Source organism: Diceros bicornis, chromosome 7 (assembly GCF_020826845.1).
Source record: "Diceros bicornis minor isolate mBicDic1 chromosome 7, mDicBic1.mat.cur, whole genome shotgun sequence".
NCBI lineage: Eukaryota > Metazoa > Chordata > Mammalia > Perissodactyla > Rhinocerotidae > Diceros > Diceros bicornis.
This window is the reverse complement of record NC_080746.1, coordinates 48,969,455-48,985,261: the sequence shown is the minus strand read 5'-3', so window position 1 is coordinate 48,985,261 and position 15,807 is coordinate 48,969,455. Positions and strand designations below refer to the sequence as shown.

The 15,807-nt window shown below is 35.7% G+C and overlaps 1 protein-coding gene across 1 annotated transcript in view; it reads left to right on the top strand.

The window, feature by feature from the left end:
- ANKRD42 (ankyrin repeat domain 42) overlaps positions 1-15,807 on the top strand; it is a gene marked incomplete at its 5' end in the record, with an annotated part of 45,970 nt that overhangs the window by 8,675 nt on the left and 21,488 nt on the right. The window contains 5 exons of the mRNA XM_058546219.1: positions 2,159-2,266; positions 5,227-5,346; positions 6,367-6,502; positions 10,644-10,844; positions 15,279-15,404. Of these exons, the coding sequence (XP_058402202.1) occupies positions 2,159-2,266; positions 5,227-5,346; positions 6,367-6,502; positions 10,644-10,844; positions 15,279-15,404 (691 nt within the window). The remainder of the gene's footprint in view (positions 1-2,158; positions 2,267-5,226; positions 5,347-6,366; positions 6,503-10,643; positions 10,845-15,278; positions 15,405-15,807) is intronic.

Genomic DNA, 15,807 nt, shown 5'->3' with positions numbered 1-15,807 from the left:
GAGCTGGATCTCTCTCTCTTTTTCAAATGTGTTTGTAAGGGCTCATGTTGGACCCTCTTCAGTCTTCCCTGAGTATGAGCAGCCTTGTACATGCACACAGCCTTTTAGAGCACAAGGGATAAGTGGAATCTTAGCAAGGCCCTCTTTAGCTGTCTCATTTCTTAGATTTTCCTATTAATTTTCTGGATGATCTTTAGTTTTGTTGCTTGCCGCAACCAGTATCATGACTTCAGGCTAGTTCTGATGTTGGCTTTCTCAGATTGTTTGCCACTGAAAACTGGAATTGTTTTTTGACAATGTGCCTAGGCATGGAATTTCTCATGTTCAGCTCCAAATAAAGTCAATCCCTCCAGCAGGGCAATAGAGCTGTTCACCTGGGTAAAACTTCTGTGCCATTCAGCTGGGGATAGGAATAGTTGTAGTCTGAGGTTAATATGCCACAGACTCTCCCTGTTCTTACTGAGATTCAGTAGAATTTCTTGAATAAATGCTTCTTATTTTGTTATATACCTTTGGTCAATTTCCAGAGTCTTTAAATGGTTGTTTTTGACAGCTTTGTCTAGTTTTATTATTGCTTCTTGGGGAGGATTTGCCAAGCTCCTCACTTAGCCATTTCTGAAGTCCTACTGATTTGTCAATTGATTTTTGATAAAGATGCAAATATAATCTAATGGAGAATAGATAGTATTTTCATTAGATGGTGCTGGCACAATTGGACATTCATATGTAAGAAAATAAACCTTGACCTGTACCCGGCAACATCTGTAAAAATATACTCAAAACAGATCATAGACAAATGTGAAACTTAACCTTAAAAGACTTCCAGAAGAAAACATAAGAGAAAATCTTTGTAAATCATATATCTGATTAAGAACTTGTAACCGGAATATATGAGACTCTCACAACTCAGTAGACACCATCTCAAGGATGACATATGGATGGCAATTGAGCATATGAAAAGATATTCAACATCATTAACCATTAGGGAAATGCAAATTAAAACCACAATGAGATGCCACCACAAACCTATTAGAATGGCAAAACAAAAACAGAAAACTAAAAAAATGACAATGTGAAGTATTGGCAAGGATATGGAGCAACTGGAACTCATACGTTGCTGGTAGAAATGTAAAATGGTATAGCCACTTTGGAAAACAGTTTGGCAGCTTCTTATATAATCAACATATACTTAAGCGTGTCCTAGCTATCTTACTTCTCTGTGTTTACCTAGGAGAAATAAAAAACCTGTACATGAATATTTACAGTGGTTTTATTCTCCAGTGCTTGTACAGTGTTAGTATAGGATAGTCTCTCCATAAATATTTGTTGAATAAATGAATGACTTACTGTGATTATTAGTGAAGTTGACCTTTCTTTTCCGTATTTTGTTGACCACTAACCTCCATGACAAACGACACCTAAATGATAAGCCTTTTCAACAAATGATATGGCTGTGAATGATGTGACAGTGTATTTCCATAATATAATCAATTCTTTTAAAAAGAAAGAAACTTCTTGAAGATGGAATCTACAAACTTGAACATATAAAGACAATAATACCATAGGTGGCACAGACTTCTAAATACTGTATTATATTGAGACTTAGGTTAATTTAAAAAAATCTTAAATGAAGATGCATTTGACTCCTACCCCCCTCCCATTTTTTATATAAACCACTTATTATTTTAGAGAGTATCATCAGAATAACAGTGTTTGCTTTGCTACAAAAGCTTCTGGACTCGTTTAAAAATCTATGGAAGAGGTTGCAAACTGGTAGCACTTGAGTGAATTTGGCTCACAGATATGTTTTGTTTGGCTTGCACAGTATTGGTCAAACATAAGATTTGGATTGGCCTTCCACTCACAGCAACAACTGGCTAGGATTGAGTAGCATCTGCACCTTATGGACAAGGAACGTGGTCTTCAGTTTGCTGCAGTTCCCACTGCTCCCTGTTGTTTACCAACAGTAAGGCCAAATGTTGGTTACCATATCACTGTGCTTGTGTTTTGGTTTTTCTTACACCTGGCCCCCTCATTCACTTATTATGCTTCTCAGGCTTCAGTGAGTATTTCATGATGATAGACTAAAATTAAAAGATAAAAAATGTTTAAAACATTTGCCTTATTACTTGTTAACATGGTTATTTTCTTAATTTAGTGTCTTCATTGGCTCCTCTGGCATGGAGCTGATATTACACAAGCAACTACAAGAGGTTGGACAGCAGCTCACATAGCTGCAATCAGAGGTCAGGATGCTTGTATGCAGGTAGTAATAACTTCATTTACTTTTTTAAAATTCAGTAAGTTTAATTACTTTAGCATAGTTCTGTTAGGCTATTGCTTTTATTCTAATAATTTAAACTCATAGATTTTACTTCTGTGTTCTAAACAAGAACTTACTGGATTCCGTGACTTAGATATTTTGCTATCAACTATCCACTTAAACAAATGCTGTGAGATAAAAGATCCTTTTATCTCTGAAGTAGTTGGCTATCTTTTGGGTTATTTTAAGGGATGTCACAGTCGTGCCCAGATTGTCTCCTTTATAGCTTGCCATGCCTAAAATTCCTTATTTAATGTATTTCCTGGCCAGAGTAACATATTAATATGTGGCATATTAATATGTGGCAGGGTCTAGTTTATTAGAGTAACTAGACTTAGTCAGTGTATTGAAATAGACTGGAATTTAGAGAAATACAAAATTGTATAAGCTAACAGTCCCTGCCTGCAAGAAGCCTGAGATTCTGTTTGGAGTGATAGGAGCTTTACTCAGTGAGTTTAAAACAATGTGAAGCACAGTCTATGATTAAGGTTCTAATGAAAAATATAGAGAAAAATTGTAGAACTTAGGAGGAGATAGAGGAATCATAAATGGAGGAAATAAAACTTCAGCTAAGCCTAAAAGAATGGATTGATTTCAAAGAGGTAAGAGGTGAAGAAGCACTGTAGGTAGAGAATACGTCAGGAGCCAATAAAAATAATGATTATCATTTATTGGACATTTTTTATGTGTTAATCATGGTCTCCCATGCATCAGCTCACTTAACAATCTTATGAGTTCCCCTTTTTATAGATTAGGAAGCAGATTCAGAAAGTTAAGTACCTTGCTTAAGTAAGTGACAAAGCCAGGATTTGAACCTAGACTTCATCCTATTAACCTCTATGCTATGATTCTCTATGAAGTCTCTGAATAGGAAAAATGAGGCGTGTTCAGGGAATATACATTTATATGAGTTTGACTGAGTGTAGATGGTTTGTTGTGTGGCCTGTTACAAACTAAGTTTGGATAGGCTAGATTTTTAAAATATTTTAGAAATAGAATAAAGATTTTGGATTCATTTGCATAGGAAAGAGAGTTTTTATACATGTATTACATGTATATATTTATATACATATATACATACACATGGACATTAACAGGAGAATGAGGTAATGAAAGCAGTATTTCAGGAAATTATTCTAGCGAGATGTATCCAGGATTAACTAGGATGAAAAGACTGTGGAGGCAAGGATACCAGTTAGAGACTTTTGGTGTAATCACTAACCATAGAGGGTGAAATTAGGTGGTGGCAGTGGGAAAGAAAGGAAATGATTTAAAAGGTCTTGCATAGGAGGCGTTCACAGAGTATAGTGAGAATTTCAAGTTTTGAGTCAGAATGACATAATTATGACACTGTAGATAGGGAAATCTGAAAGGCAGGAGAGATTTGGGAGGAAAGATGTTGAGTTCAGTTTGGCTCATTTTGAGTGTAAGGTGCCTATAGGTCATTCAGGTGCAGAAAGTCCAGGCAGTTGAAAAGGGGGCTGGAGGCAAAGATTTCAAGAGTAATAAAAGAGAAGAGTATAGAGTATTGAGGATTGAGTGTTGAAGAATGTTGCTAGTAGGGATGGGAGGAAGCAGAGAAATGAGTAAAGAATTTAGAGGAGGAAGTCAGAGAGATAAGAGAGCCAGAATCCATTAGGGCTGTGCAAGTGAAGGAAGAAGTTTAAGAAGTTAGGCAGAGTATCAGCAACAGAATAAAACTAAGGGGAATAAAGCCTAAGGAAATGCCATTGAACTTGAGAGGTCACTGTAGGGGGAGGTTGGCTGTATTTCTTTGCAGTGATAGGAATGGCACCCAGTTTGCAGGTGGATTGGAAATTGAGGCATTGAGGTATTAATTTGAGAAGTAAGCAGTGAAAAGAAGGAGAAAACACAATAGTAACTTTAGGGGACATCAGGGTCAAATGAACTTTACTTGATGCTTTCCTTCCTCCAGGTGTTAGTTCAAACCAATCCCTCTGCCTTGGGTGTCCTTCTCTTCCTCAAAGTGATCTCTTACTTCTCAGAGCTGTTGAGGTGCTTTTTTTTGTACTGTACTGTGTAGTTGTTGCTTATCAAGGACTGCTTTGTACAGTTGATTATCTTTGTCTCTACATCTGTTCTAATTCCCTAAGTTGATATGTCTTCATATTCTTTGTAGTGACTTTTAAAACACAGTAAGCACTCATTATATCACAATACTCAATTGTGATGATTATTGAGTTTGTTTTGGGAGTCAGACAAAATCATGGAGACTATTTTTCCTAAAATTCTTAATAGGAATTATGACTGAGTAAAATTTGCTAAGATACTGGCAAATATAGGCTGGTTAAAAAAGAAAAAAGGCTGAGGGAGAAAGGATTAAAAATATTAACTAATAATTCCTTTAAACCAATTACTCTGTATATTATGTAGAGGGGCATTCTGTGTATATGATATAACCCATATAGAGAAACTGGGCCAGTTGTAAAGTCAGTTAGAATCTCCTCAGATGCAGTTAAAAGTTTGATTTGGAGCTTAGAACTAGTTACTTTAATAATGCAATCCTTTTGTTGTATTCAAAACCTAGTTAATAAAAGATTCTGCTTTTGAAATAGCAGAAGTTTAAATTTCAGTTTTATTAGCTTAGTATTAAAGTATTTAACTTAGTAGTTATTAATCTATGCTCATGTAAAGTGTGTCTTATAAATCGTATGTACATGCTCAAATCAGAATGTGAAATCAAGTATTATAAATATTTCCTAGGCAATGGTAAAAAGGATTTCAAGCGTTTTCTTAGGATTAGCTAAGAATTTCTCACCCTTTGTCTATGGTACATATATAAGAATATATGTAATAATTTAGCTATAGGTTAATAAATTGCTTGCCTTTAAATAATCTATACCTGCATTCATGTAAATTCATTCTTATTTCTCTATTTTTAGGCTCTTATAATCAATGGAGCAAATTTGGCAGCTCAAGATGATCGGGGATGCACCCCTTTACACCTTGCTGCAACACACGGACATTCTTTCACTTTACAAATAATGCTCCGAAGTGGAGTGGTGAGAGATTCCTGTTAATATGTCAGAATGTATAATCATATAGATGGAATAGCATTTGGTAGTCTGGTTTTCTCTTCCTGACTTTTTAAATCCTTTATGTGACTGAGGAAGTAATTTGATCTCTCGGTTTAGCTTTTCCATCTTTAAACATGGGAGTAATAATTTAGATAAATCTTTAAAAAAACCAGTTTAGTAGTACAAAATATTTCAGAGGCTATGGGTTCTTCATGTCAGTTCAGAGTTTAACTGGGAAGATTCTGAATCTTCCAAACATATCTTAACCAGTGATTGTAAATCTTTCTGAATTTCTCTGTGTTTACCTGGGTCTTTCTTTTGTAACACTTATTTCATACACTAATTTAGAAAGTGATTTACATATCCAGAAATTTCATTTATTATGATGTTTATTTTTAATATTACCCAGTAGTTGTAAAAAATAACTTCTTATAAGAAGAGAACTACCTATTTGAAGACATCATGTTAAGAGTTGGTGTTTCTATAGTTAGAGAAAAGGTAAAAAAAAGCCTATTAAATGTTTTTTCATTAACTCTTCGTTTATATTCTCAAGGATATAATTTGATCATTTGAATTCATCCCTTTCATTTTATTGGTCAGGAACTTGTGACCAGTAGAATAACTAGTTAAGTTCCTTTTTTTTTTGCTGGGACAGATTCACCCTGAGCTAACATCTGTTGCCAATCTTCCTCTTTCTTTTTTTTTCTTTCCCCCAAACCCGAGTACATAGTTGTATATTCTAGTTGTAAGTTAAGTTCCTTTTTAAAGCTATTTTGATGTGACTGGTTATATTCTTTTAAAAAAGACTATTTTTTAAACTTCTGTCATATCTTATTAGCTCATATGTTCAAATCAGTGGTTGCAGTAAATTTTCTCTTATATTTAGTGTTTGCCTTATAATTTTAAGAATAGCCTCCAATTCTCATTTGCAGAATTAAGCTGCTAGACTTAGTGTTTCCCCTACAAAAGGGAAAGAAATTGAGTCTTGGTGAATGTTACCTCTAGGATCCCAGCGTGACTGATAAGAGAGAATGGAAACCTGTACATTATGCAGCTTTTCATGGGCGGCTTGGCTGTTTGCAACTTCTAGTTAAGTGGGGATGTGGCATCGAAGATGTGGACTACAATGGAAACCTTCCAGGTAGTCATAAAAGCAAATATTTTGTTTTTCATTAATGTGAACTTTTAAAATGTTTGATCAGGTTTAAGAAATTTAAACTGTCATCGGTCTAATAGTCCCCTCACAAAACTAAAGTAGTAAATATGTTGACAGGAACATTTTTAAGCCTATGTTATGTATGTGTCATATGATTGATTTCTTTTCTGGAACCATATCAGCAAAAGAGAAATTGAGAAGGTTAAACTTGGATTTACTCTTCCTACCAGCTGTTTCCTTCATCTACTGTCTAGTGTTGTTATTTTTTAACTTCCTATCTCTGTCCCATAGACTACTTTAAAAAAAAATAGTATAAATTGTGGACACTAGTGTATTTGAGTTAATTTTCTGACTGCAGTTGTCTAGTCTGCAATCAACTGGCCAGTTGAAACCTGTACTCTAAACACCCTATCTTCTTCTAAGATGTGCTGTAGAAGCTCAGAAGAGGGATAGATCACAGTGAGATTGGAGTGAGAGTTACTGAAAATAATACTTGAGTTATGTCTTAAAGGAATCTTAAGCAGCAAACAAACGGAGAAGTCCAGGCAGAATTATATGAACAAGTTTGATCAGATCACTTTGCTGCTTAAAAACTCCCTGGATCCATAAGGAACTCTGATTCCTTGGCATGCTGCACCTTCATAATTTGGCTCTTACCTACCTCCCAGGCCTCATCTTCCGTCCTTTTACACTACTTTCTGGGATGGTTTTTGCTTCTATCTGAAGTATATCCTTTAGTGTTCATTTAGTAAAGGTCTGTTGGTGTGAACTCTCTCAGTTTTTGTGTTTCTGGAAATGACTATTTAGCTCTCATTCTTTTTTTTTTAAATAAATTTTTAAATTGAAGCATGACATGCATACGGAAAAGTGTTCAATTTCAAATGTACAGCTCATTAAATTTTCACAAATGAACACTTCTCTGTAACTGTTAGCTGGATCAAGAAATAGAATAGTCTCCTTCATGTCCTCTTTCAGGTTACTACCAACCTCCAAAGTTGATCACTATCTTGACTTCTAACATAAAAATTAGTATTTTTCTCTTTCTGAACTCTATAGAATAAAATAATACACTGGTATTCTTTTGTGTCTGCCTTCTTTTGATTTTCCAAGTGGTTGTTACCAATTTATACACCCACGAGCGGTGTTTAAGACTTTCAGTTGCTCTGCTTTCTCATTAACACTTGATATTATTAGTTTTTTTAGTTTTATTCATTCTTTTGGGCATATAGTAATATCTCACTGTTATTTTAATTTGCATTTTCTCTGATGACTAAAAATGTTAGAGTGTCATTTCATATGTTTAATGACCATTTGGTTATTCTCTTTTGTGAAGTGCCAGTTCAAATCTTTTGCCTATTTTTAATTGAATTGTCTTTTTTTAATTAAATTGTAGGGGTTCTTTATATATTCTAGATGCAAGTTCTTTGTCACTTACATGCACTGCTTATATCTTTTCCATTTAAATATCTTTTCCATTCAATAGCTTACCATTTCATTCTTTTAAGATATCTTTCGATGAATAGAAGTTTTAATTTTAGTGTAGTCCAGTTTAATAAGCTCTATCTTTATGGTTAGTGCTTTCTGAATCCTGTTAAAAAAATCTTTCCCTACTCTACGGTCATGAAGACATTCTTTTATATTTTCTTCTAGAAATTTTATTATTTTACTTTCATATTTAGATCTCCCACTTACCTGGAACTGACTTTTCTGTAATACAAGGTAGGGGGCAATTTCATTTTTATTTAGTTATTTATTAAATATGCCTGATCATTTTTGTTAATCTCTTATAGCCTGCTCATTAAAAAAATGGTCCAACTTTTATTTCTTTAAACGTGTATAATTATTTTTATAATCATGTAAAATATGTGTTTTAATATTATAGTGTAGAGGTTGAGAATATGGCCTCAGGACTAGACTGCTTGTGTTCAAACCTCTCTCTTAAAAAATTATTAATTCACCATTTATTTATTGAGCATCTACTATGTGTCAATCCCTCTTCTAGGTGTGGGGATGTCACAGCAAATAAAACAGACAAAAGTTTCTGCCTTCCTGTGGTGGTGAAGGGGGGGACAGACTATAATCAAATGAATGAATGAAATATATATTAAATAGGGATATGTGTTTGGATAAAATAGGAAAGGGGAGTAGAGTGGTAGAGGGGATGAAGTTTAAAATAGGGTGGTCAGGGAAGCCTTCACTGAAGAGGTAACAACTGGGTAAAGACCTGAAGGAGTTGAGGGAGCAAGTCTTGTGGATAACCTGGGGGAAGGACATTTCAGGAAGAGCAAGGGTAAACCTCCTGAGGCAGGGCTGCTCCTGGTGTATTTGAGTAACAGCAAGTAGTAACAGCGAGTCAGTGTGGTTGGAACAGAAGTGAGGGGGTGAGTAATAGATGATGAGATCAGAGAGGTAAGCGGAGCCATTGAAGGATTTTGAACACAGGAGTGATGTGATCTGACTATGTTTAAAAGCATCATTTTGGCTGTTATGTTTGTAATAGATTGCATTGAGGGTGTGGGGGTGGCAAGGGCAGAAATAGAGCAATTAGGAGTCTGATGCAATAATTTAGGCCATAATTTGGTTGGACCAGAGTAGAGGCAGCAAAGATAGTGACAAGAAATTGTGGTCTGTGTATATTTTAGAGATAGAGCTAATAAGATTTGCTGATTGATTAGATGTGGAGAGTGGCAGAAAGGGGATTCAAGGTTGGCTCCAGTGTTTTTGGCCTGAACTACATGGAAAGGAGAGAGTTTCCATTAACTGAGAATGGGAAAGACTATGTAAGGAAAATACATGCAAGAAGCATTCACTTTTTTTTTTTTGGTGAGGAAGATTAGCCCTGAGCTAACATCTGTTGCCAATCCTCCTCTTTTAGCTGAGGGAGATTGGCCCTGGGCTAACATCCCTGCCCATCTTCCTCTACTTTATATGTGGGATGCCTGCCACAGCATGGCTTGATAAGTGGTGTGTAGGTCCTCACCTGGGATCTGAACCTGCGAAGCCCAGGCCGCTGAAGCAGAGCGTGTGAACTTAACCACTATGCCATGGGGCCGGCCCCTAAGGAGTTTACTTTTTGACGTAAGTTCGAAATGCCTATAAAACATGTAAGTAGTACATGATGAATAAGCAGTTAGAGGAGTCTGAAGTTTCAGGGAGGGGGGAGTTTAGTGGGATATTTGGCTGAGAAAATGCAGAGTGGCAGGTATCAGCCACTTATCTTTTGAGCATTGTGACTTCTTGTTTCTTCTGAGTTATACTGGCCACTTGGGCACTGCCCTGCTTCTCCAGAGTCAAGATTTGTGTGTTGATTGGGCTATTTCCGAAATAGTCACTTCTCAAAAGGTGTAAAGCCTCTCTTATTTTTTTGTAATCATTACCTCTAAGCTTGTAATACCCCAGAACCATTCCTACTTTTTTGCAGATTTTGGATTGTGACTCTCCCTCAGTCTGATTCAATATATCTTCTTTCAGGGATTCCTTAACATTTCTTGTCCTTCATGATGTTCTTGTTTGTTTTTCTAGTCCTTTATGACTTTAAAAAGTATCTTTTCTATTATTTTCAAGGATTTAGAGTAGAAATGGTGAGGTAGTATGTGTACTTAGTCTGTAGTTTTGATCCGGTCTTCTTGTTTATAATAAAAATAATAAATGTTTATGGAAAAGTGACAAAATACATAGTGATAAAAATAACATCATTCATATTTGCATGATGACTATTTTGGTTTATTCTACTTTTTTTCAAAATATTAAAATAAATCTATCTCATCTATCATCTATCTTACATAGCAAGCATTTTCTCATGTAATTATAAACGACATAATTGGGATTTCATGTTCTAAGAAAATTTTCTGGGGCCTGCTCTTTGGTGACTCTCGTCTGGCCTTTCTATAGTCACGGTAAGTGTAACTATTCGACCATTTTGTGTATTGCTTTGACATGACCAGAAGGCTGACTGAGTAAGGAGAGGTAGGCTGGAAAAAAGGTCTATGTTTGCTCAGAGTAAGTCCCGGTTATATAGGGCAGGGATAGTCATCTCCCTATGAGGATTAGAGCCAATGTGTTACTTTTATTTCAAGTTATTTTTTTGTCAATTTAAAATTAAAAATTTTTTTTCTCTCACTTTTAGTTCACTTAGCAGCCATGGAAGGCCACCTTCACTGTTTTAAATTCCTACTCAGTAGAATGAGCAGTGCAACACAAGCTTTAAAAGCTTTCAATGATAATGGAGAAAATGTATTGGACCTGGCCCAGAGGTTCTTTAAGCAGAACATTTTACAGTTTATCCAGGGGGCTGAGTATGAAGGAAATGATCCAAAAGATCAGGAAAGTAAGTAATAAACCTGAAATGTTTTAGCATTTAATAAGTGGAATAAACGGGAAAGGAAAATAAAGTTTTAAGGCAAATATTATATTAAAATATGTTATATATCATTGTCCACACGTTCATCCAGATTCTTTTCTTTATTATGAAATATTTTAGGCAGAAATATATAGAGATTGATGTAATTAATACTCTTTATATCACTGAATTTAAGAATAAAATATTATAGATACAGTTGAAGCTTCTTGGATCTCTCTCCCTAATACCATTCATTCCCTCTTTTTTTCTCCTCAGAGGTAACTATTGTTTTGGATTTATAATTCTATTCTGTGGTTTTATATTTTAGTATATATATGTACTCACGAAAATATGCAGTACTGTGCTTTTTTTTTTTTTGATGAGGAAGATTTGCTCTGAGCTAACATCTATTGCCAGTCTTCCTCTTTTTGTGCCTGAGGAAGATTAGCCCTGAGCTAACATCTGTGCCAGTCTTCCTCCGTTTTGTATATGGGTTGCTGCCACAGTATGGCTTGACAAGTGGTGTAGGTCCATACTCGGGATCCAAACCTGTGAACCCAGGCCACCGAAGTAGAGTGTGCCAGACTTAACCACTACACCATGGGACCAGGCCCATGTTTTGTGCATTTTTAAAGTAAGAGACTAAACTGTTATAACTAAGAAATCCTAAAATTCAGCGGCTTAAATGATATAGAAGTTTCTTTCTTTTATATGACAGCCTGGGGTTGGAGAGTGAATCTGTTCTATGCAGTCATTCAGGGACCTGCTGTCGTCCCAACTAGCTCTCTGTAGTTGTTGCTGATCCAGCAGGAGGTGGGGAGGGAACAAGAGTATAAGCCTAGGACCAGAGATTTTCAGTGTCTAATTTGCACTTATCACTTTTGCTAACATTCCATTAGCAAGAGTTGAGTCACATGGCCATATCTAGCTGCAAGAAAGCCTGGAGGATTCAGAACCTCGCTGAGAAGCCTCATCTCAGCTGCAAGTCTCTTACTGTTGAAGGAAGGAAATTTTAGTGGACAGCTAGCAGTGTTTGAAACTTCTTTTAAAACTTCATAAAAATGGCCTAAAACAGTTTGTATCCTTCTGACTTGCTTTTTTCGTGAAATACTATGTTTTTGAGATTTATTAAGTTGATAGATATGTCCTAGTTTATTCTTTTTAAGTGTTGGTATAGTATTGCATTTTATAAGATTCATTTTTTTAATCCATTCTCCAATTTGACAGATTGTTTACAGTTTTTCACCGTTACAGTCAATGTGGTAATGGCTGTTCTTGTACATGTCTCCTTATGTACATGTATAAGAGTTTCTTGAGAGAAGTGCTGCCCTACTTTTCTCACACATAGTCCACATAGAAAATGATATTTGTATGGCACACTGGGATCGTTGGATGATGCTTCTTAAAGTACTGTCTATCTTCTCTGAACATGAGAGTTTGGTAAATAGTTGGGAAACTGTATTTTGGGTTTTTCTTGGTGGAATATGCCCATCTTCAGTATAAATAGGTATTACTACATTCTTCATCAAAGAGGTTGTAGAAATTTACACTCTCATCAGTAGTGCGTGGTGAGAGTTTAGAGAAATAATATTCAGTGTTGTCAGACTTTAAAATTTTTGCCAGTTGGTTGGGTAGGTTTAATTTGTTTTGATTTGTGTTTTCTTGATTACTAATGAGGTTGAACATCCTTTTGTAAAGTTATTGCCTATTCTGGTTTTGTCTTCTATGAATTCCCTGCCTATACCTTTCTCCCTTTTTAAAAATATGTTCTCTGTCCTTTTCTAAATAATTCGAATTCTTTATAGAGTCTTTTTTTTTTTTTAATAATTTTATTTATTTATTTTTTCCCCCAAAGCCCCAGTAGATAGTTGTATGTCATAGCTACACATCCTTCTAGTTGCTGTATGTGGGACACGGCCTCAGCATGGCTGGAGAAGCAGTGCCTCGTGTGCCCGGGATCCGAACCCGGGCCGCCAGCAGCGGAGCGCGAGCACTCAACCGCTAAACCACGGGGCCGGCCCTCTTTATAGAGTCTTGATACCAATCTTTTATTAATTTTATCTGATATAGAAATTTTCTCTCACACTGTGCTTGTTTTTTCATTTTGATTATGATGTCCTTTTTTTTCTTAAAAAAACAACTTTATTAAAGTATGATTTACATACAATAAACTGTATTCATTTAAAGTTTGCAATTTGGTGAGTTTTGACATATGTATACACTCATGAAACCACCACCACAATCAAGAGACAAAACATTTTCATCACCTTGAAGGTTTTTTCTTACCCCCTTGCACTTCATCCCTACTTTCACCCACACAACCACTGATTTGCTTTCTGTCACTATAGATTAGTTTGAAAATTCTAACGGAACCATTTTGAGGTTCATCCATGTTATGTATATATTAGTAGTTCATTCCCTTTTATTGCTGAGTAGTATTCCACTGTACGGATGTACCATATTTTGTTTATCAATTCATGCTGGTGAGCATTTGGATTGTTTTGAATTTTGGGCTATTATTAATAAAGCTACTCTAAACATTTACCTAGACATATGTTTGCATTTTTATTGGTAAATACCTAGGAATGGGGTGTATGGAGGGTGTGTGTTTAATTTTAAGAAGTTGTCAAACCGTTTCCCAAAGCAGTTGTATCACTTTACATCCCCACCAGATATGTGTTAGAATTCCATTTGATCCATGGAATTGCCAACACTTGATATAGTCAGTCTGTTTTATTTTAGCCACTCTAATGGATGCGGTAGTGTTATCTTATTGTGGTTTTAATCTGCATTTTCCTGAGAACTCATGATATTGAGCATCTTTTCATATGGACATTTGTATATCTTCTTCTTCTTTTTTGTTTTTATTGTGAGGAAGATTAGCCCTGAGCTAACATCTGTTGCCAATCATCCTCTTTTTGCTTGAGGAAGATTGTCCCTGAGCTAACATCTATGCCAGTCTTCCTCCATTTTGTGCTTGGGTGGCCGCCACAGCATGGCTTGATGAGTGGTGTGTAGGTCCGCGGCCAGGATCCGAACCTGCCAACCCCAGGCCTCTGAAGTGGAGCACGTGAACTTAACCACTATGCCACCAGGCCGGCCCCTATATATCTTTTTTTATGAAGTGTCTGTTCAATTCTTTTGTCCATTTTTTAAGTTGGGATGTTTCTCTACTAATTATTGAATTTTGACAGTTTTTTATGTTTCATCAGATATATGTATTGCAAATATTTTTTGCCATTTTGAAGCTAGCCTGTTTTGGCTAGCAGTGTCTTTCAAAGAGTCAAAGTTTTAAATTTTGACAAAGCACAATTTATTATTTCCTTTTACAGGTCATGTTTTTTGTGTCCTATCTGTGAAATATTTGCCTATGCCAAGATCAGCAAGATATTCTTGTATGTTTTCAGAAGTTTTACAGTTTTGGCTTTTTAATTCAGATCTTTATCTCCATCAAGTTAAATTTTACATATTGAGTGAAATAAAGTATTGATTTAAAAATTTTTGTTTCTTTTTTTTTACGTATAGCCACTTGTCCTACCACAATTTTTTTGGAAAGACTTCGTTTTTCCCAATGAAATATCTTGGCAGCTTTGTCAAAAATCAGTGGCCTGTATGTGTATGGCTGTATTTCTGGCCTCTGCATTCTGTCTTATTGATATGTCTGTTTATTTGACGATACTATACTGTCTTGATTACTGTAGCTTTATAGTAAGACTTAGAATCAGGTAGTGTAAGTCTCCAACTTTGTTCTTTTTAAAATACTCTTTGGCTGGTCTAGGTTGTTTCCTTTCCATATGAAAAAATGAGAATAGCTCTATCTCAGTGTTGTTAAGAGGATTAAATGAGGCAATCCTTACAAATGCTTACTGTTGTGCCTGACATTCAGTAAGGGCTCAATATATGTAGTTATTATCATTAAAAACATTTATCAAGTATCTACTATGTGCTAGACACTAGGTCAGGTACATTCACACATATATATGTATTTGTATGTGTATACAAACACGCATATACTTTATCTGCTTCCAGTTTATTTTGCTTTCTTTACTTCCTTGCAAATAGAGAGAGTGGTGTGTAAATTCAGGACTTGACACCAAGTATGTCTTTATATAAAGGGTTGAAAATGACCATCTCCTTGTGTTTTGTGGTGGCATGAGGGAAAAGGGAATATGGCTAAGAATAGTTCTGGTACAATACTACTCCTGGCATGTTGGAAGTCCTGAGGGTGGAAGGGCTACACAGTTAATAATACTCTTACTTTATGATTCTCTTTTTATTACTTGTCATTGCATCAACTGAACTAATTCCAATATAACATTCTCATACTTGGGTTAATGTTGAAACTTGAAATGTGTGACTGTTTAAGGCAGGGAAAAAGAATGAACTTATGTATTTACTGAAATGCTGAATTTTTTTTCATAGCTTTAGCATTTCCAGGTCATGTGGCTGCCTTTAAGGGTGATTTGGAAATGCTTAAGAAATTAATAGAAGATGGAGTAATTAATGTTAATGAACGTGATAATAATGGATCAACTCCTATGCATAAAGGTGAGTTATGATTCCTACTTCATTTTCAGTTCTAACACAATTGTCATTGAGTTATTTATCTTTTAAAATAATTATCCATGAGAAACACATGAAAATATAAAACTTTTCCTGATACCCTACAGAATATCAGTCTACCTTATATAGTATATAGAGTGCTTAAGATTTTTTTTTTGTGAGAAAGATTAGCCCTGAGCTAACATCTGATGCCAATCCTCCTCTTTTTGCTGAGGAAGATTGGCCCTGGGCTAACATCCGTGCCCATCTTCCTCTACTTTATATGGGACACCGCCACAGCATGGCTTGACAAGCAGTGTGTCCGTCCACGCCCAGGATCCAAACCTGTGAACCCTGGGCTGCCGAAGCAGAGTGTGCAAACTTAACTGGTATGCCACCGGGCCGGCCC